Source organism: Schistocerca serialis, chromosome 2 (genome assembly GCF_023864345.2).
Source record: "Schistocerca serialis cubense isolate TAMUIC-IGC-003099 chromosome 2, iqSchSeri2.2, whole genome shotgun sequence".
Taxonomy (NCBI): Eukaryota; Metazoa; Arthropoda; class Insecta; order Orthoptera; family Acrididae; genus Schistocerca; species Schistocerca serialis.
Genome location: NC_064639.1, coordinates 879472610 through 879495835, shown reverse-complemented (window position 1 = coordinate 879495835; position 23226 = coordinate 879472610). Strand labels below are relative to the sequence as shown.

The 23226-nt window shown below is 42.9% G+C and overlaps 1 protein-coding gene across 1 annotated transcript in view; it reads left to right on the top strand.

The window, feature by feature from the left end:
* Positions 1-23226, top strand: part of LOC126456489 (sialin-like) — an 82246-nt gene that overhangs the window by 6762 nt on the left and 52258 nt on the right. The window contains exons 2-3 of the mRNA XM_050092240.1: positions 13254-13483; positions 20822-21052. Of these exons, the coding sequence (XP_049948197.1) occupies positions 13254-13483; positions 20822-21052 (461 nt within the window). The remainder of the gene's footprint in view (positions 1-13253; positions 13484-20821; positions 21053-23226) is intronic.

Below are 23226 nucleotides of genomic sequence, written 5' to 3'. Positions count from 1 at the left end.
AATTACCTAAATTATACAGGCTGTGTGAGTGTGAGAAATGTTTGGGATGTGGCGTATGCTGTGCCGTGTTAGAGGCTGAAACATTTTTCATCTCTGTCATTTCTTGCTGCAAAGTTGACAATTTTCTACGTAATGTATTATTAGACGAACCTATCTCACTGGTCGTCTGCTGTAAATTTTGGAATTCGGGAGTTTGATTAAACGAAACTGGTGAAGTATCGTCTGATTTGGTGTCATTATTACTTTCGATAACATCAATACGACTGGCCAATTCATCATATTTTTCAGTCAGTACTTTTACGTGATCATCGTTTTTAGTATCACAAGCATTAATTTGTTTTTGTAATTTACGTGTGTTTTTGTTCAATTTTTTAACGTCTGCTTTGATGGCATCCGGATCCTGTATTAGTTCCAAATTTTCAAGTCTGTTGGTCATTGTCTGAAACTCTAGTGTGTGTGTGTCTGTTTTTGTTTTAAGATCGCAGATTTCATCATGCAATTCGGTGTTCAACTGTTAGATTTCGTCCGATACTGTAGCAATATTGTTGTCTACGTATGTTTTTGCTTTCGTAAATAATTTACGCTTATCTTCCTGTCTCTGTGCAGCAATTGTTTCCATGACTTGTTGCTTTACTTTATTCTGTTCCTGTATAAATTTACCGTAACGCGTTTCACTGTTGTGTAGGTGGTGATTAAAACGTTCGTCAATTTGGCTGTTCTGTTGGTCAAATTTCGCGTTTACTTTTGCATCCAGCGTGCATGAAAGTTCTGCTGACATTAATTTAAACTCGTCGCGTAACTGTGTTGCGTTTTCAGAGCATTGTTTAGCGACTGCACTAATTTCATCTCTAAGTAATTTAGCTGTGGCTGCATGTGTATTACTTCATTCTTGAGCCACAGATCTAATTTCTTCACTACTGCTCCTAGTACAAGCCTTAATTTCCTCACGTAATTGTTCTTGAGCATCATGACATTGCACGGCAACGGCTGTAATCTGTTCACTAAGTTGTTTGTTCTGTTCATTAAGGTTGTCTTGTTTTTCATTAAGTTGTTTGATATTGTCGTCTTGTTCTTTCTTCCACTGTTTGGAATTGTTGTCTCGTTTTTCATTAATTTGTTTGTTCGATTCATTAATTTGTTGTTTGAAATTTTCATTAAGTTGTAGCAATAATGCCATAACGTGATCCATGCCAATATTATCTACTCTATTCTCTGTGCTGTTTGATGGCGTACCTGCAATTGTCACGTTTTGTGTAACCATTTGGTCATTCTGTGATTCTCGAAAAGGTTTGCCAATTGGATGTGCACTGTGGGTCACTACCTCGGAATCAAATAAATCTGATGTATTTTGACTGCATTGCTCATCTTTGTGAGAAAAATTTATCTGTTCACTATGCAAATTTTGCAAATCAGGCGAGTCAAACCGGGCAGCGTTCATTGTATCGGAACGAGCCGCGTCATCAATTGTTACATTTACTGTGGACATAATTGAATTTGTTTGTTCATCATTAGGATCAAAATCATTACTAGTGGTCGGTATGCACTGATTATCAGTAATTAGAGGCTTATCGCTATTACACTGAGTGTCGCAAGTATTATCGATCAAATTATTCGGGTCGGCTATTTCACTCGTTGCACATCATGATGTACTGTTAACAGTTTTTCGCGACATTTTTCACAAATCAAAATTAAGCACAAAATGAAACAAAGACAAAGCAAAAATGGAACAAACACAATTACAACAAAGAGCAATAAATTGCCGATGATCTGTGAAAGAAAGAGTGACAAATTAGTAAATGCGTGGCGCCAGATGCAATTTAAGTAAATAAGAGCAGATATATGACTACTTCTCAGAGATTCACAAAGAAATACGATCCTGGCCGGTTGTCGCCAAGTGTAACCTCCCCACAAAATAAAGTAAATAATATGAATATGATTCTAATTTAGTGTAACCTCAAAACAAAATTTATTTACATTTATAACCTCCCTACAAAATTCTTCTCACATTAACCTCCACACAAAATTCATTCACATTTATTCTCCCCACAAAAATTCTTTCTGATTTAATCTAAGCTCAAAATTCATTCACATTTAGCGTAACCTCAAAACAGAAAAATTCCTAAACCTCTCAACAGTAAAAATTATAGTTATGTCGTTCACATTGAGTGTAACATCCCAATAAAAAAATAAATTCAGTGACCTGGTAATAAAACAATGTAACTAACCTCTCAATTAAATTGTCGTTCATTTATGACTTTTCAATAATTCACTGTGAATTTAACCTGGTAAATTTTGGTCGACAGCAGTGCTGCGTCATGACCCTGAAAGATCATTCTGAATAGAAAAGGAAAAAATTCTTACCTCAATGAAGTCGCCAGATGTATCTGCTCTTACAATAAATTTTTCCGGCACAGTTCTGTGCAATGCTGGCCGATATATCTCTCATTTATGAAAGGAAGCAACTGCCTTTTTTTTTCTTGTGCAACAATCGAGATGATCATGGATGGGAGAAATTAGTAAATTCTTTAAATTGAAATGAATGGTTGTTAAAAGTGACTTTTTATGAGCAAGATTATTATTACGAGATTTTTAAAACATTTACATGGGACTTGAGATAACATTACTACATATGCGCGAGACTGCTTTTTACCTTATACAATAATACTCAGGGTCCGGCATCGCTGCACCGCGACCGGGCCAGCCAACACGATACACCATACCATACCAGACCAGAGCAGACTCCAGACTAGCAACAACTTACTGCTACAGCTACACAGTTCCTACTGTAGTCAACACTGCTCTCTGGTCAGAGACCTTGCATATCGCAGGCAGCGCATGAGCAATACATCGAAATTACATCTGCTCGAACCTCTTACACTGTTGCATGATTTTCTGGGATAGACAAGATAATGAAGTCTTCCACATGTTAGTAGATACAACCCTGGTGAGAGTACTTATTTACTATTCCTAGTATCGTTACCATATCTGAAACGTAATTATGGGGGTAGATGGGTGCTTTTGAGCTGATTAATTTGACATATCGCTGTCACCTTGAAAGCTTACTACGTACCCGAATGTGACATTTACTGTGTTTGCCTAACTTTCCCGCACTGCAGGCTGCATCATACTTTTTGTACCAGCCCAAGGACTGCGTCAGTCTTAAAGTGCGTGATAATAACTGGGTCAGAGGCTTTAGATAGGAGCACAGAGATAGAGCTGTAAGCCACAAGCAGCTACTCCTCTCCGTACGTTAAGGTGACACTTTTGCGATACGACGAGGTTTGAACGATTTCCAGAAAGGAGAAACCACGAACTGTCTCCTGCCTGAATTGGGGAACCGTAGACGGCTAGGCTGCGACCGCCATCACAGTGCTCCTTCTCTGGGCATGCGCACTCGGCACACTGCGGGCCAATGGCTGAAAACGTTATTAGCCACACTCGTCACGTCATCCAGTGACATCACTGTTCTTAAGACCCAATTCGAGTTAATGGCCCGTATTTCCCACGGTTAAATGGTTTACAAAACCAAAAAGTTTGATCCTGGCCAATCAGCATCAACTGTAATGTGGCCAGCTATAACCGAAGCAATCTAACCCGCCATCATATCACTGTCCCAATTCACTCATCGCTCGGCGTGCGCTGTGACACTGAATAAACAAACACTATCTTAAATTTCACGACAACCGTCAAGTTATTTACTTACACTTTCAAAATTAACTGCGTGAATAGTAATCAGAAAAACCATGTAACATAATTTATGACAATGAACTTGCTCAACAGACTACGTCCCACTCATAAACCAAACTTTATACTGTTTGCACTAAATAACTGCCAAAGATATGTGCGTGGTGAGGGAGGGAAAAAGAAAAAAACACTCTCACAACTTCAAAGATACTACAATCCATTTCTTATAATAGCACTATAGGTAAAAGATCCATACTGGTTCATTGCGGCGTATCTGTATTTAATTTTATAAATATTACTTAATGATTTGTGATTCAATGAACTGATAAGATAAAGTAATGAAAAGAAATTTCATTTTAAATCGTTGCTCCTCATAATGGTGTTTACTTCATGTTATGGGTTGTCTATAATAATACATTACATTCAAAAGTGTAACAATGGTCTAATTACAGTAGAAAGTTTAATTTGCTGTTAAGTTGTTGTTGTTCGCCTAGGACATCGTGTATAGTTCCCATAATGCTCTACTAATACTGTTGACTTTGTTTCAGTTTTTTCTGTTAGTATTACTGTAATTCATACAACAACAAATAATATTTATTATGAAATGTAGTTACATCTATATTATGTGATCAAAAGTATCCGGACACCTGGCTGAAAATTACTTACACGTTCGAGGGGCCCTCCATTGGTAATGTTGGAATTCAATATAGCATTGGCACACCCTTAGCCTTGATGACTTCTTCCATTCTCGCAGGCATACGTTCAATCAGATGCTGGAAGGTTGCTTGGGGAATGGCAACCCATTCTTCACGGAGTGCTGCACTGAGGAGAGGTATCGATGGCGATCAGTGAGGCCTGGCACGAAGTCGGCGTTCTACAACACCCCAAAGGTGTTCTATAGGATTCAGGTCAGGGCTCTGTGCAGACCAGTCCATTACATGGATGTTTTTGTCGTGCAGTCACTCCACCACAGGTCGTGCATTATGAATAGGTGCTCGATCGTACTGAAATATGCAATCGCCGTCCCCTAATTGCTGTTCAGCAGTGGGAAGCAAGAATGTGCTTAAAACATCAACGTAAGCCTGTGCTATGATAGTGCCACCCAATACAACAATGGGTGCAAACCCGTCCATGAAAAACAGGACCGCACAATAACACCACCGCCTCCGAATTTTACTGTTGACTCTACAAACGGTGGCAGATGACGTTCATCTTGCATTCGCCATATCCACACCCTGCCATCGGATCGCCACATTATGTACCGTGCTTCGTAACTCCACACAACGTTTTTCCAATCGTCCAATGTTTACGCTCCTTACATCAAGCGAGGCGTTGTTTGGCATTTACCGGCGTGATGTGTGGCTCATGAGTGGCCGCTCGACTATGAAATCCAAGTTTTCTCTCCTCTCGCATAACTGTCTCAGTACTTGCAGTGGATCCTGATGCAGTTTGGAATTCCTCTGTGATGGTCTGGATAGATGTCTGCCTATTACACAGTACGACCCTCTTCAACTGACGGCTGTCTCTGTAAGTCCACAGACGAAGTCAGCCTATATGCTTTTGTGCTGTACGTGTCCCTTCGCGTTTGCACTTAATTTTCGCCTCGGAAACAGTGCACCTAGGCATGTTCAGCAGCGTGGAAATCTCGCCTGCAGACACCCAATCACCTGACCACGTTCGAAGTCCGTGAGTTCAGCGGAGCACCCCATTCTGCTCCCTCACGACGTCTAAAGACTAACGAGGTCGCTGATATGGAGTAGCTGGCTGTAGGTGGCAGAACAATGCACCTAATATGAAAAACGTATGTTTTTGAGGGGTCCGGATACTTTTGATCATATCGAGTACTTAGAAATCGCGTTTGGCCTTTTGACTTTTGTATTTCCAGCTAAAACGCTGAAACTGGTTGATTGATATGTCTGTGACGTCACGAGTCACTATTTTTATCTTCTCGGATGCTGTGGATCTTGTACATTTCCCGCAATATCTCGTTGACGAGTAAACGAATTAGAAAATTGTTTACACGAGTTACAAGAGCTCCAGAATAAGCTTCTGCTGAAGAGAAATAAAGTTGATTTTGTCCTGGAGGGAATGAGGAGTGAAAAAAATCGGTTTCTAGAGAAATCTATTGCCTTTAAACTACCGCCATCATGTTAACCATTATCTTTGACGTCTCGTCTGAGCAATTTTTTTAAGTTATTGGGCCTGCACTGGGACCGTGAGGAACTTCATCCGAATAACCCCCTACAAGGTAATTACGTATCTACATCTTTCAAAATTGTAGGGGAGTGCGCATCGCAGGATTAAAACAAAGGCTATTTCATTTTACATTTTTGTGGTGCTGGGCCCCTGTCGGCAGCCAATGTAACCTGTACATAAACGCGACCATGAGGTATGATTCTCATTACAATTAATAAGTGTCAAGTATTGTTTTACTAAGTAGACAGTAATGTGGAACGTTGGGAAATACATGGGGTGTGAATTTTGTGCAGTGCAGTGACTAGAATTCCGACACTGAATAAATGAATGGGTTCCCTTAAAATAGTGGTGCCCTCCAACGTCAACATCGGACTAGGAGAAGCTTCAAAGAGCAAGGTCCCGAGACTTTCGGGAAAAGGTTAATGCTCAGAATTTCATGTGACATGTAAGATAGTTTAATGGTGTCACATTGCCTTCAACTTTCGCCATAACACTGCCGAACACCACTGTAGACGTGTCACACGATGGGAAGATTATCGCGGCGCCCCTGTATCCACACCTCACCACTGCTCTCGACGCCCCTCGCTGGTCCATCGTTGAAATCAAGCGGTTTTCTTATAGCTGGCTAAGGGAAACATTTCACAGATATCATATAGCACAATAGTGCAGCGAATAATACATTTTTCGCCTAATTAGTTCTATAACCGTGTAGTAATTGTGACGTAATTTTTGTTATATGTACCTTTTACATTTTATGTTGTCATAGTATTAGATGTGAAAGAATTAATTCAAACGAACTAATCAATTAATAAAATTTTAATTATGATGTAGTAAAATCGCTGGCCTAGTCAGGGACGTTTACAATTATAAAGAGTCAAAGAACAAAAAAATGGTTCAAATGGCTCTAAGCACTATGGGACTTAACATCTGAGGTCATCAGTACCAGGACTTAGAACTACTTAAACCTAACCAACCTAAGGACATCACACACATCCATGCCCGAGGTAGGATTCGAACCTGTGACCGTAGCAGTCACGCGGTTCCGGACTGTAGCGCTTAGAACCGCACGGCTACAACGGCCGGCGTCAAAGAACACGTTTGAAGTAAGGAGTACTGTCACTCGGCCCGTAAGCGAGGAGTCGGGCACAAGTAGGAGGCGGAGAGAGTTGCTGGCGGACAAGTGGCCAAGTGGAGACGCGGTGCACGTGATTCTAAGGAACAAACAACAAGAATTTTTCGTGTATGGCCAGGCGTATTATGTGGTTGTAAAGGGGCACAGCACAATATCATCAATAAGATTTAATATTAATGAAGAGTACTGTGGGCGCAAACTTGTTACATGCAGCGACGATATAGAAAAACCGGCTGTCGTTCATTGTCAACGAATAATGGCTCACATCGCACCAGCAGCAACTCATCAAATGAACATCGGACCAGTTTCATCTTTTGATTGTGCAATTCTAGCAGGCGTAGTAGTTATTATTAGATAAAGAACAGACTGTTTACTGCAGTGTAAATTAACTTTATCGTAACAGGGTCCTACCCAGTCACCATTACTGACTCCAAAAATACCGCCAACGAAAGAACAGTAAAATACTGAAGGTGGTGGGCTTATTTAATTCCGGTAATTACGATAAGGAGGTGCAATTTGCAAAACTGATAACTATCCAAACGGTAGTACTGCGCAACGAATGAGTACTGGCTTGGATACTGGGACTTCTTGTAAATTTCGCGCAGCTATGACTGAAAGATAGCAGTTAAGGGATGTTATCACATCGGATGGAAGACGTGGGCAATTTTGACCTTTAGTAAACGATTCTGAAAGACAGATTTACGATACCACGCCCAGGCGAGAAGGTACGGCCTGGTGGACACGGCGTACAGGTGTGAAGTGATCAGGGAATTACAAGGCACTGACATGCTGTGGGGGCCCAATACGTTGCTGTTACAACAGCGCCTCGTAACCCGTGTGTAGAGGCCGAAGAGGGCTGAGGAAAGCTGACGTAATTATTAAAGAGCACTCCAATTGTCCCCTCCGGGTAACTACGTCAGAGGCATAGGGAAAAGACGTATAACTACGAGAGCCTAGGGGCTCAAAGGGGGCAGTCGTCTCGCCATTCTGTCTGCGTGTGTAACCAGAGAGAACGACGATTGGTTAAGCTGCAGGCCAGCCACGACGATCTTCTAGTGATGGATATCGACGGCCAACCGGTCCGCTGAAGCAACCTCCAACCTCCGCACCGCGAGCGCGCCACAGCTGTGGCGGGTCGCGTCGCAACTTGGAGCTGCACTGGTGCCAGGAGCGAGAGAGCTGCTAGCCTCCGCTCACAGGGTGACATCGTCCGGCGGACTGCAAGCTACCATCCGCAGGAGCGGGACCGGGGTGCGATCTCGTGGCCCCCAGGGTGCAGAGCTGTCTGCGGCTACTGACCGAGCTGCCCTGGGTAGTCGGTCGGAGCTGCTTAAGGCTATCGGATGTTTCCCTTCTGTGCTCTACATGGGGTCCACGAGCTGCTCTTGAGGGGCAACCAGCTGTTACTGGGCTACCGGCTCAGACAAAGCGCCGCAGACACTCAGCCACGGCGCTACGTCTAAAAGGCTGGGCGGCCGGACGCCGACGCAGCACATCTACATCTACATTTATACTCCGCAAGCCACCCAGCGGTGTGTGGCGTAGGGCACTTTACGTGCCACTGTCATTACCTCCCTTTCCTGTTCCAGACGCGTAAGGTTCGCGGGAAGAACGACTGCCGGAAAGCCTCCGTGCTCGCTCGAATCCCTCTAATTTCACATTCGTGATCTCCTCGGGAGGTATAAGTAGGGGGAAGCAATATATTCGATACCTCATCCAGAAACGCACCCTCTCGAAACGTGGACAGCCAGCTACAAAGCGATGCAGAGCGCCTCACTTGCAGAGGCTGCCACTTGAGTTTGCTAAACATCTCCGTAACGCTATCACGCTTACCAAATAACCCTGGGTCGAAACGCACCGCTCTTCTTTGGATCTCCTCTATCTCTTCTGTCAACCCGACCTGGTACGGATCCCACACTGATGAGCAATACTCAAGTATAGGTCGAACGAGTGTTTTGTAAGCCACCTCCTTTGTTGATGGACTACATTTTCTAAGGACTCTCCCAATGAATCTTAACCTGGTACCCGCCTTACAAGCAATTAATTTTATATGATCATTCCACTTCAAATCGTTCCGCTTACCCTTCACTGTTACGTACTCTGCAAATATGAGCACAGTTTGCAGTGCACAGAAGAAAAAAACTGCGTTACTCTGAATTAATATGTTTTTTGCAACAATCATTTAAATTAGGCTTTTACTATTTTGCTGTTCGTCGTTATTCTTCAACTAGTTGTGCCTCTTAAGCACATCGGCTCTGGCGCTCTGGCGCCGACCCATGGACACACACCGCGCGTCCCCTCCTGGGGATTAGCGGATGGTCCACTACATACCTTCAAAGCAATAGTCAGTAACCCATTTGCCGGTGTTTCTCTGCACGTTGCGGCATGAGTCACCCCTCTCTCCCAAATCATACCTGTCAGTCGGTGTGACATATTACAACCCCTCAGATCGGAGTACAGAACTTTTCTGTTTAATAGAACAACTAGTTAAAGAATAACGACGATCAGCAAAATAGTAAAAGCCTAATTTAAATGTTGTTGCAAAAAATATATTAATTTAGAGTAATGCAGTTTTTTTTTCCTGTGCACTGCAAACTGTGCTCATATTTGCAGAGTACGTAACAGTGAAGCGTAAGATTATTTATTCTGTGCTTAATAAGACATCATAAACTTTCCAGAAATAACTTGCTGTGATAGAAAAATAGTACTCATGAACATCTGCATTCCTTACATCAGTAGCCGTTAGCACTGCAGCGAGTAATGCAAAGTTATTCATTAAGCGAATTGATTTGCAAACATCTTTTACGTGCATGTGCTTAATGCTAACTGTTCTTGTGGTTTTGTGATTAACTTTAATTCACGGTATTAAAAATTTTACATCCGAGCTTGAGTTAGTACTTCTGGTTCTGTTCTCGCCTGATTACAGTTCAATGTCCGCCCTTGGTAGCTGAGTGGTCAGTGCGACGGAATGTAATATCTAAAGGCCCGGGTTCGATTCCCGGCTGGGTCGGAGATTTTCCCCGCTCAGGGGCAGGGTGTTGTGTTGTCCTTATCATCATCATTTCATCCCCATCGACACCCAAGTCGCCGAAGTGGCGTCAACTCGAAAGACTTGCACCAGACGAACGGTGTACGCGACGGGAGGCACTAGCCACACGGCATTTCCTATTAAGTGATAGTTTGCTCTTACAATTAGTAGTCATACGGTAATTTTTGCTCACACAGTGAGGTGTCGACCGTTCTTAACTAATCTGAAACAAAAAATTATAACGGAATCATTTATTTATTCCAAATTTGGCTACATCTTATTTTAATTTCTTTCGATCATTATTGTGTGAATGCAGTCGCCCGATAGCGATTTAGTTTTAACTTTATCTGCGCTCACCTGGAAATTCAGTTATACTTCGGAATACTAGTGTTTCCTAAACAACAGGCTTATGCAGTAATAAGCACAAATAAACAATTGACGACCGAAAGTGTTAAAAGGAATTCGTTAAACTTCGGTTACACGATAAATCAGTCTAATCTAAAAGCCGTAAATTCAACTAAATACCTACACTCATGCTCATAAATTAAGGATAAATGCAGAATGTGGTGTCACTCAACGAGGAACTACACAAAACTGGCAATAATAGCATAGGCACATAGGGAACACACACGGCAGAGATCTGTAAGTCCACGGTATTGGTGATAAGTTGAGAAAACCGTTCCCAAACACATACGCAACAAAACGCCACTGTTTCCTACGCATGTACCCCGACATCAATATGGGATATGATCACCATGTACTCGTACACAGGCCGCGCAACGGGTTGGCATACTCTGGATCAGGTGGCCGAGCAGCTGCTGAGTGTAGCCTCCCATTCTTGCAGCAGTGCCTATCGGAGCTCCAGAAGTGTCGTAGGGGTTTGAAGACGTGCAGCGATACGTCGATTGAGAGCATCCCAGACGTGCTCGATGGGGTTTAGCTCTGGAGAACAGGCAGGCCACTACATTAGCTGATATCTTCTGTTTCAAAATACTCCTCCACGACGGCAGCTCAGTGGGGCCGTGCGTTATCATCCATTAGGTGGAAGGTGGGACCCACTGCACCCCTGAAACGGCGGACATACTGGTGCGAAATGACGTCCCAATACACCTGACCTGTTGCACTTCCTCTGTCAAAGACATGCAGGGGTGTACGTGCACCAATCATAATCCCACCCCACACCATCATACCACGACCTCCATACAGGTCCCTTTTAAGGACATTAAGGGGTTGGTATCTGGTTCCTGATTCACGCCAGATGAAAACCCGGCGATAATCACTGTTCAGACTATACCTGGACTCGTCCGTGTACATAACCTGCGACCACTGTTCTAATGACCATGTACTGCGTTCTTGACACCAGGCTTCACAGTTTCTCCTGTGACCATTGGTCAGTGGAATGCACCTTGCAGGTCTCCGGGCGAATAAATCATATCTGTTTAGTCGTCTTTAGACTCTGTGTCTGGAGACAACTGTTCCAGTGGCTGCTGTATGGTCCCGAGAAAGGCTGCTTTCAGTACTCCGTGGCCGTCTGCGGGCACTGATGGTGAGATATCGGTCTTCTTGTGGTGTTGAACACTGTGGACGTCCCGTACTGTAGCGCCTGGACACGTTTCCTGTCTGCTGGAATCTTTGCTATAATCTTGAGATCACACTTTGTGGCACACGGAGATTTTTTTTGTTTTTTTTTGTTTGTTTGTGGTTTTAGGGCGCAAAACGTCTATGGTCATTAGCGCCCAATCACACGGAGAGTCTGTGCTACGACCTGCTGTGTTTGACCAGCCTCCAGTCGCCCTAGTATTCTACCCCTCATAACGTCATCAATATGTGTTCTTTGAACCATTTTCAACACACAGTCACCATTAGAACGCCTGAAAACGTCAGAACACTTACTAGCTGCACCGTACTCTGACATGCACCAACACATCTCTGCTTATTTGGAATGCTGCCAGCGCCACTGAGCGATGACCGCAGGTCAAATGCACCGCATGGTCATACCCCGAGGTGATTTAAGCCCGCAAACCGCCCACCAGAGCGTTGTTTGACCATGTATCAGCATCATCCTTAATTTATGAGCACGAGTGTAGGTATTACAATTACGAACAACTTAAACTGGAAGGAACACGCTGAAAATGTTGTGGAGAAAGGCTAACCAAAGACTCCATTTCTGGCAGGACACTTAGAAAATGTAACAATCTACTAAGGAGACTGCCTACACTAAGCTTGTCCGTCCTCTTTTAGAATACTGCTGCGCGGTGTGCTATCCTTACCAGATAGGACTGACCGAGTACATCGAAAAAGTTCAAAGAAGGCCAGCACGTTTTGTATTACGCGAAATATGGAAGAGAGTGTCCCAGAAATGATACAGGATTTGGGCTGGACGTCATTAAAAGAATCTTCTCACGAAATTCCGATCACCAACTTTCTCCTCCCAATGTGAAAATATTTTATTGACACCGACCTACATAGGGAGGAACGATCACTACGATAAAATAAGGGAAATAAGTGCTCGTACGGAAAGATATAGGTGTTCGTTCTTTCCTTGCGCTGTACGAGATTGGAATAATAGAGAATTGTGTAGATGGCTCGTTGAACTCCCTGCCAGGCACTTTAATGTGATTTGCAAAGTATCCATGTACATGTGGATTAGATAAGATGAAGGACGAATGCGAAGTTACATGCGGATTAATATATTGTCATTCATTGCACATACGGAAATAACTCAGTAAAAATTATTTGTAGTGTAGTTTTAATGCTATGTTACAGGAGATAAACGAGAAATACATTTTCATTCCTCCTTTTCTGCTTAAGAAGGAAATAAACTTGTTCACTAGCTGCCTTTATTTCCGAACTAAAGTGAAATATTGAAAAGTATTTCATTTTCAGAAAGACTACTTCTTAAAAGTTGCGATCCTGCATAGTGAGATTTTAGAAATCCACTATATACAGGATGATAATATGTACGATAAAATACATCATTTTTTATACTAGAATGATACGCGGATGTGTTTACTCTACTTACTGAACTGAAGTGCCACTATCTTGCCCAACAACATACTTTATCCATTACTGAACTGAAATCCTGAGTGAGTGGATGGAAAAAAGGAAACCGAAAGAAACATATTAACGCCGGCAATCTCGAGATAAATCTACTGTAGTTACAACTAATTTCATTCTCAGCTGCATTAACACATTCCTATTGCTTTGTTGCAGGATGCCTGTCGTGCACCACCGTGCTGTGGTACATCACTTTCGTGGGCTGTGGAGTCAACTACATGATCAGGAGCAACATAAACATCGCGATTGTCGCGATGGTGAAGAAACGCCCGTCAGACGGGAGTGCAGTGGCTAGCGAGTGCTACCATTCGGGTTTCAACTTGACCGGAAACTACTCCCTCAACGAGAGCCTTTCTCAGGTCGAACTGATCGGCGTTGATGATGAGGTAACTGTTTTATGAGAAGTAACCAGAAATGATGATAAAAAATTTAAATACCAAATGCTATAAATTCAGTTTCCGTCTGATGTCCACATCTTCAAAATATGTACATCCAGACTGCAGTAATTCATCAGTCCAGTCCTAAAAATATGTACAGCCTGACTGTATGCATTATTTCCTAGACTATGCTCGGTTCTGAGTGCGAACAACAGGGGCAGACCAGACGATTTGCAATTCTGCATTCCGTAAAGCGGTCTGATATTCATGTCAGACGGTACTTCCCATTGCATCAAATGCTGAGGACTTCTACCTGCCCGTTCGTCTACGCAGAAAGAAAAAGATGACTGCTTAAATGCGCTCGTGTGTGTTGTATATGGTTGTATTATCGCCCAGATTCCTCAAACGGTTTCTTAGAGTTTTGTGAGAAGTCTTTCTGGGACACACTACGTGGTCAGGTGTTTGCTGAGAAGTTTAATGGTGCCAAAGTGTCAGCAAAGAGTGCCATGTGATGCTTAATCCGCAAATGGCGTCGGATAGGATCTGTTTTGAATAAGTAAAAAAAAATTTCGTAACATGCCCGCGCACCAGAAAATGTGGCTGCAGTTCACCGCTCAGAGTTTTAGAAAATCAACCCAACGCCTGTGGCAAGCGATCGGCATACCACATCGATCATGTAGACGAATTCTCTATCTGGACCTGCACATGTATCGGTATCGAACGTTACTGTACATCCATTAAAACCAGCAGATGCTTCTCACCACCTCCAATTTTGTGAGTCGGTGTTCACTGTGATAACAATGAATGACTTGGACATGAACTGTTCTTTATGTCTGAGGAAGCCTGGTTTCGCCTGAGTGATTGTGTCGACTCACAGAATAAAAGCGTCTGGGTAGTGGAGTATCTGTGTAACTTCCACGAAACACTGTGCATGATCAGAGCGTTGGAGTTTGGTGTGCAATGTCTGCTCACTGCGTTATTGGTCCTATCTTCATTCATCAGACTCTGACTTTGGCGTGTTATGTTGCCAACATTTTGAAACCATTTGTGGCAGCATTAACGGAGGAGGAAAAAATCTATAGTTACTTCCAACAGAATGGAGCAACTTCCCACACAGTCGACCTAGCCTTGGAGCACATTTACACAATCTTCACGTGTGACAGAGTAGCTTGCAGAGCCCTAGCTGGCTACCCAGGTCACCTGACCTGTCAGTGTGCATTTACTTTGAGTGAGGAGCCCCCAGCTCTAAGGCGAATCGCAACAACCTTCAGCCTTCCAGAAATGCGGTAGAACATTTCGGATTAGATTGCAGCAATTCCAGCAGTCCAGTTTCGATCTGCCTTCAGCAACTTGCGGACCATGGCCCAAATGTGCCAAGAGATGAATGGTGGTCACTTTCAACATGTGCTGCAGTCTGGCTAGTAATATATTTCTTTTCCTCAGCTGTGTTTCTTTTCACCCTCGAACTCTGTTCTCTGGGCTAATTTCATTTGCGCCATCTGCATGATTAGCGTATTTCTGCCGTGTCAAATGACACGGTTACTTCTCCAGTCTATAAAGAGTCATTTTGAGTATAGCAGAGTGCTGGAGATGCCAGAGGGTGGTCGGTGCAGTCACTTGACTGTCACGGGTGCCGCCATGGCAGACCTAATAGCAAGCATGGGGGACGAAGTTTCCAGTCAGTTGTAACAGGTGTAACCAGCATCGTCTCCTGGAGGCCAGGACCATCGCTGTGGTGGAAGTGATGGACAAGACTGCGCACTTTGCCAGGGGTCGGATTGGTGCAGTAGCTGAGGCATCCATAATGATGGGTTGGGCCTGAAGATGTTGGAGTTGTCAGTCTCTCCACAAAGTTTAACAGGTGAGTTCGGATAAGAGTTGCGAGAGAAGACTTTGAGAATGCGATGTGCTGCCGTTCTGTCAACCAGACGCCACTACGGGCTGTCTGGGTGGCTCTGAGCACTATGGGACTTAACTTCTGTGGCCATCAGTCCCCTAGAACTTAGAACTACTTAAACCTAACTAACCTAAGGACATCACACACATCCATGCCCGAGGCAGGATTCGAACCTGCGACCGTAGCAGTCGCGCGGTTCCGGACTGAGCGCCTTAACCGCGAGACCACCGCGGCCGGCGGCTGTCTGGGGCTTGGTCGCTGAGTGAAGACAACTGGTGGTGTGGTTGCTGTCTTTTCTCGGCTGGACAGACAACAGTCCTAATCGAGGCAGCGAAAGGCTCTTCTGCTTGTCAAGGCGAGCACTGTCTGAAAGCTCTTGAGCTAACGGTTGCATGCTTGTCACTTTTGTGGCTGATACAGTGCGCTATACAGATGGTGCATTGAATTTATTTGCCATTGACTACATTGTGCACAGAAGTCTGTGGTTGTCGTGTGACCAGTTGTGGTTTCTATCGATGATTCAATGTGTGCGTGACATAATTCTACTGACAATTCACTTTGTTACTCGTCTAATATGAACAGTCAATTGTTTGTGTTATTGTGTAAGGATCTATTATTGTTGTGTGTAGCTTGTTGTGGTGGCTATCTTGGAATGGTAGAAGCATTAGTAGTAGTAGTAGCAGGCCTTCGTGTAGTGCTGTGCTGTGATCTTAGTTAATCTAAAAGATATTTTGCCATCTTATCTTTTACTATTGAAGTTGCCTCAGATATAGTAAATGACTATGACGGAGGCCAGTTATTTATATTAGGGCAAAGGTTATAGTCGTATTCGCCGATCGCGGTGTCCGAGCGGCTCTAGACGCGTCAGTCCGGAACCGCGCGACTGCTACGGTCGCAGGTTCGAATCCTACCTCAGACATGGATGTGTGTGATGTTCTTAGGTTAGTTAGTTTTAAGTAGTTCTAGGTTCTAGGGGACTGATGACCTCAGATGTTAAGTCCCATAGTGCTCAGAGCCATTTGAACAATCTTTTTTATCGTCGTATTTCATCTGATACGTTTTCGTACATATTGTGAAGAGCCCAATTTATAAGGGAATGGTCCAATCCAACAAGTGGAAACATGCTCAGAAACGTTTTATACAGAAATAATGCACCGAAAGAAAGACTCTGCTAAAGTTTTAGCTGCCATGTCGTATGGTAAGTACTATACAAAAAATGTTGAGAGTTAACAAATTCGTAGTTCGCCAGGTGATTGGGAAAATGTACACCCCTAGCACACTGTGAATGAACAACATGGGAGGCACATATCCTTTGTTCACGGCGCGTCAGTAAACAGATAATACGACTCAGGGCGACAGTAATTTGTAAAGTGACCTTAATATTCATAGTAATTACCAGTTTCTTTTACATTAGAGTATGGCGTAACAATGGAAATAAAAGTAAATTAATATTCACTGTACTTAACGCTCAATGTTAAGCAGTGTAGAAATACGTTTGTGCTTCGTAAAATCTGTCAGTGAGCTGAAAAAAAAAAAAAAAAAAAAAAAAAAAAAAAAAAAAAAAAAAAAAACGGCCTACACGAAGTAGTAAGTTCGCGCCGAAATCAAACACGCGAACTGTGAAAGAAAAACTTAAACATTTGCTGTACAGCGTGGCCACCAAGTCCCATTACCACCATTATCTCTCTACCCCCATTAATAATCATCATAAACGCCTAAACGTAAATGAATACCATGAACAACAATTTTTAGAGGAGTTTCCTTGAGATATGAAATACGTAGAGTTGCTCCTGAGGGGCACAGAATCGTTACTGATGGACATCTACGAGAATGGGTCCTCGGAATCGCAACTGAGACGAACTCTTCTGCGACCTGTTTAAGTAGATTCAAGAAATCATACAGTATATGAAGTCGCCAACGATCCAAGTTTACTTCGAGTAAAAGTGTGGTGGAGATGGCATTAATTCACAGCTGACGTGAAAATGAAACTTGCTGTTGTTCCCACTTCGACTGTGTCTAACGCCTATGGTCAGATTTCGTGAAATAACTGCGAGCAAGCCGCCGCGCTTTACCATTTCGAAGCGAAAACAGACAGATTCTGTGTACAGTCTTTTACTGCTCTGACACATTCATATACAACAATGACAAGTATAACAGTTTCTGCTGCCGGCCGCGGTGGCCGTGCGGTTCTAGGCGCTTCAATTCGGAACCGCGGGACTGCTCCGGTCGCAGGTTCGAATCCTGCCTCGGGCATGGATGTGTGTGATGTCCTTAGGTTAGTTAGGTTTAAGTAGCTCTAGGTTCTAGGGGACTGATGACCTAAGATGTTAAGTCCCATAGTGCTCTGAGCTATTTTAACCATTTGAACAGTTTATGCTGCTTTATAAGTGTTTTCAGATACCTGCATGCGCTCTAACTGTTCGATGCGCATTTCTGACATGGTTTTCACATCTTTGGAAATGTTATTTTTGACTACGTTACGATGATTTGAAAATGGGCCTCGGCCCAATACTAGTAATCGAGTGAATAAAAAAGTAAAATTGGAGACTTTGGGTTGGTTTTTTGTTCTACTGATTAAAGTAAGTTACTGGCCTACAGCTACTCCAGCATGCTGGAAGTTCCCCAAAATAAGAACTGTTTACTGGCAAAAATCTTACAATCGACGCAACCAAAACCTGGAAAAAAATAAAAGTACCTTTTTCAACATTTGATTCGAAACAATTTGTAACCAGTTACTGAAATTAATTCGTTACTTTCGCTGGAGTCCGTCGAAAGTAGATATATCCATCCCTCTCACTTTCAATAGGCCGACGAAAAGAGTGTTGACATAGTTCAGAGTCCACCTGGAACCGCCAGTGTCACGCTTTATAAAGAATTCGTACCACTGTGAAAAATGTTAAGGAAATTGTCGGACAATATAATTTCCGATAGCTCATTGTCATTTATCACAAGAGAAGTCTCAAATTTCAGTCATTTCTGCATCATCAGTCTAAATCAGGATGCTTTACGAATTGCTTTACGTATGTCCTCAATACAGCACAGTAAGCAGAGCAGCAGCCAGGACCAATTGCTACTCCATCGCAGTTCTGTCCACATAAAACTTTTAATTGCTGTGAAGTGCCTAAAAACGTTAATTTGTCTTCCGTGCCTGGTGTAAGAAAAACGTTTGTCTTCATCGTGGAAGTGAACTTCATTGAGACGACTGTGGCGAACAAACATGGAACTCAGTGTTAACAAAATATAAATTATTCTAAAAAATATCAGTAGAACTGTGCTACTGGAATTGTTTCGAATTGATGATTGTATGAGATATATTTCATTTCGATAAATTTTATCTCATGACTGATGGAAGTAATCAGTAATGTAACATCAAACACTGTCTTGGTGTATTTTCCTCTCCTCGACAACTTTTTAAGAACTACGTATGCAAAACATTAATGGTACGTGACTTTTTTGTTCGTTTTAAGAGCTTAAAATTCCCCTGTGTCATTGCGGACATTATCACTGCGTGGCGCTGCGCTCTCTTGTCACGGCCGACCGGAAACGTGTGGTAAAGTCTTATGGGACCAAACTGCTGAGGTCATCGGACCCTCAGCCTACACACTACTTAATCTAACTTAAACTAACTTACGCTAAGGACATTACACACATCAATGTCCGAGGGAGGCCTCGAACCTCCGACGGGGGGAGCCGCGTGAACCGTGGGAAGGCGCCTCACACCGCACGGCTGTCCGCAGCTCGTGGTCGTGCGGTAGCGTTCTCGCTTCCCACACCCGGGTTCGATTCCCGGTGGGGTCAGGGATTTTCTCTGCTTCGTGATGACTGGGTGTTGTGTGATGTCCTTAGGTTAGCTAGGTTTAAGTAGTTCTAAGTTCTAGGGGACTGATGACCACAGCACTTAAGTCCCATAGTGCTCAGAGCCATTTGATCCATTTGATCCGCACGGCTACCCCGCGGCAGCCGATCGAATGCTACGCAGGAAGGCCTGTAAAAACTGCTGTCATAAACAATTCTTAGTGCTACAAAAAAAAGTAACTTCAACAATTTTTGAAAACTGCTTACAGTGCATATTACCAGCTAAAATTCTGACACTGCATTTTTTTCGTTGTATTTTTCCTAGATGAAAACACTTCTATGTGGGAAATATCCGGTTTGGATCAATTCCTCGATAGCACCTTTTGGGCTGCAGAAATATTTTGCCTTGTTGAAAGGGTATTTCTGTTCTGCCCATTTTAAATAAATTAACTGATAAACTGACACATACACGTGCCCAGATCATAGCTTCAACCCCACTCCTGCTCAACCCTACACCACAAGAGTTAAGTAAGAATTTTCCTCCAGGCAATTTCTTAAATAAAGGGTGTGATTTACGAGCTACGCACGGTCGACTACTGCTTCTGGAGAATCTGCAGTCTCAAATTGCCAACACACACAGGAAAACCACGTAACCACCACACCTAACGTGATGCGGATGTTCTATCTCATGCTGTTGGTTTTAGCATCTACATACACATCAGCTGCCTCATCCCAAGTGAGAATGGCTTAAAGTTATTACTGCTAGTTTACACTCGCCCATTCTGGGAACTCACGTAAGCTGTGCATTCATAGATTCCACGTGTCACTTGTAGCCACGAAATGCAAATGGAGCATACCGCAGTCACGTGTAGAATACTGAGGCACATGCATGTATGCACGTTTCTGAGCTTTGAGCAGCACAGTGGAGATCAACTCAGTGCAATACACGTCGGAGCCAAGGTTCGTTTGACAACAGCCTTCCTCACCTTCTTCATACACCACGCTACTGAGTGGAGGGTGGCAGGAGGCGGAGAGGTGTTGAATTCTTAGTCATAATGAATATATAGAGACTAAGTTGATCGTATCAAGGTTGTTTCATATGTTCTCTGTTGCCATAGCCCACGTAATTGCCTCTATGAATGCAGCACCCAGTTCCGCCATTTTGTATTCAGGATACCTACGGCCCATAGCTTTTAGTCTACAATAATCAGCTGGTGGTGTGGTGTGACCACTATGAGGCTGATACCTGAAGCTATATCTTTCACGATAGTGATTCAATATGCAAACCACATCATGTGGATTATGCTAACAACCATCAGCTGCAAACGAGTCTTCGAGCCATGTTGACAGACCATACGATGTTCATAAGTAGCATTTCTGTATTGACGATTGGCGACATGGAGCACTCTGCTCAGTTGCAGTGAGAAAGCAGGTTTACTTTCACAGCCATTAGACAGGTGGCTGTACATAGTGAATTCCTGTGCTCAACAGTATTTCAAAAGCGATTAACGATGAAACATCCACATGCAGTGACACACACACACATATATACAAACTTTGCAAGTCACAAGACTGCGACCAAACGTCATTTGATCACTGTATTATGCTGTTATTTTGAAAACTTTGCTTGAACCAATTTCTGTCATCTTTTTCAGATAAGATTTGACTGGGACGAACATCAGCAAAGCGTTGTCATGGGAGCATTTTTCTGGCTCTACTGGGCAACGCAGGTGCCTGCAGGAATGATGGCTCAATACTTCGGTTCGAAGAAAGTGTTTGGTATCGGTAACCTTATGGTTTCCATAACAACACTGCTGATACCACTTTCTGCATCACTTGACTACAGGGCTCTGGTAACCCTGAGGGCTTTCCAAGGAGTTTGTGGCGTGGGTACACCATTTATAAGAAGTAGTGTTAAAGCAGATGGCTAATTACACACTAATATGCTGATAATACAGCATGATTTTGGTGAATGTAGACAGACTGCAGAAAACGATGATGAGCAAGGATGGTCATATGGACATATGACCAGTAATACATTACAAGGGATTTCCAGCAGCTTGGAAGTGGATGTAAGACATCTTTGACTGTGTAGATTTCAGTGACTGAAAGTACACTGAAGCAACATCAGGTTAGTAGGAATGTTGTGTCTGTACTAGTGTTTTAGCTTCGCAGTCAACAGGATAGTGACCTGCAGCAGCATCATGTTGTAGCGACATGACCCTTCCTACCACAAAAAGCATGTCTTCCAGCAATGGAGGCACTATCTCCCACAAGAAAATGCAGATATACCTCGCATGTGAGGTGTTACGGAAGGATGGCTGGTCCCATATTGAAGCCACCAATAATCCCTGCCCAAACACTGAAGCTGAACCGGTGCCGATGGTACACTACCAATATACCATAGGGATTCTTCTTAGCCCACAGGTGGATGTTGTGAAGGTTGACGATACTGCTGCATGTTAAGATAGTCTCACCAGTGAATGGGATAGGTGACAAATCCCAGCATCATGGTGGCCTACACGTTGAACCAGCGACAAAACCATCGCCTCAAAGCTATGTCTGTAGGTAATGAGTCCTGCATACATCGTAAATGATACGGATAGTGGAAACTGTTGTGTAGAAAGTTTTGTACAGTCGTCTGGATTAACCCTGGTGGCCAGCCTCCTGTCTGGAGCTGATACCAGGGTCAGTGTCAGACATCATATTATCTCCAAGTTTGCGTGGAACACATACTAAGAGAGATGGTGCAGTGGTGAGTACGCATTCTGGAGGATGGCAGTTCAAATCCCCTGGCCATCCAGATTTAGGTTTTCTGTGATTTCCCTAAATCGCTCCAGACAAATACCAGAACGCTTCCCTTTAAAAGGCACAGCCGATTTCCTTCCCCATCCTTCCGTATTCTGAGGTTATGCTCCATCTCTGATCACTTCATTTTCGATGGGACACTAAAATAAAATCTTCTCCTCCTCCCATGAAATGCATTTCCGGTCATATATTCATATGACCTGTTTGCTCAGAGATCGATTCTTGCAGTTTGTTCCCATTTAGCAAAATTAACCCATATATGTAAACTAAATGAGCATCCTTTGTTCTAACAATAAATATAGACTTTGAAAAGAAATATTATTTTATTTTTACACTAGAAACATTCAGTAAACAGGATAGAAATATAAACTTCGTGGTGGAATATGAAAACAATCGAAGCATCAATTTTCTAAACCTTAACATCAAGAAATAAAACAATTCACAAACCTTCAAAGTTCACAGAAATACAACTGCAACAACTACCACTATACACAGCTCATCTTGCCACCCCATGTTGGACATGTATGCAGAGCATTAGTTAACAGAATCTGCAGTATAAAAATGGATTAATATCCAAAGCTTGGTGAGCTCAGTGCAGTCAAGCAAACAGCTACATCAAATGGTTACGATGACACACTAATTGACAGCTTTACTCAAAAAAGAAAAGCTCTATTAAACCAACATTCAGACAGAAAATGAAAAGGAACTTCACTACTTGCATTCCTTTCACAGGCAAACTCTCCTACCACATAGCAAACATTTTCAGTCTGCATAACTTTAACTGTGCGTTCACAAGACATAACAAACTACAAATACACACACACACACACACACACACACACACACACACACACACACACACACACAAACACAAACACACACACACACACAATATTAACACACATACAAATGAACATTCACAACAAGGAATTTACAAAATAATATGTAGTACCTGCAAACATTTTCAGTCTGCATAACTTTAACTGTGCCTTCACAAGACATAACAAACCACAAACACACACACACACACACACACACGCACACACACACACATACACACACAAACACAAACACACACACACAATATTAACACACATTCAAATGAACATTCACAACAAGTAATTTACAAAATAATGTGTAGTACCTGCAAAGCCCTCTATGCAGGTGAAACCGGGCGAGAATTCCAAGAAAGATACAGTGGTACACTGACAACCATAATAAATCAGCAAGAGCCACCCACACAAAAATTACA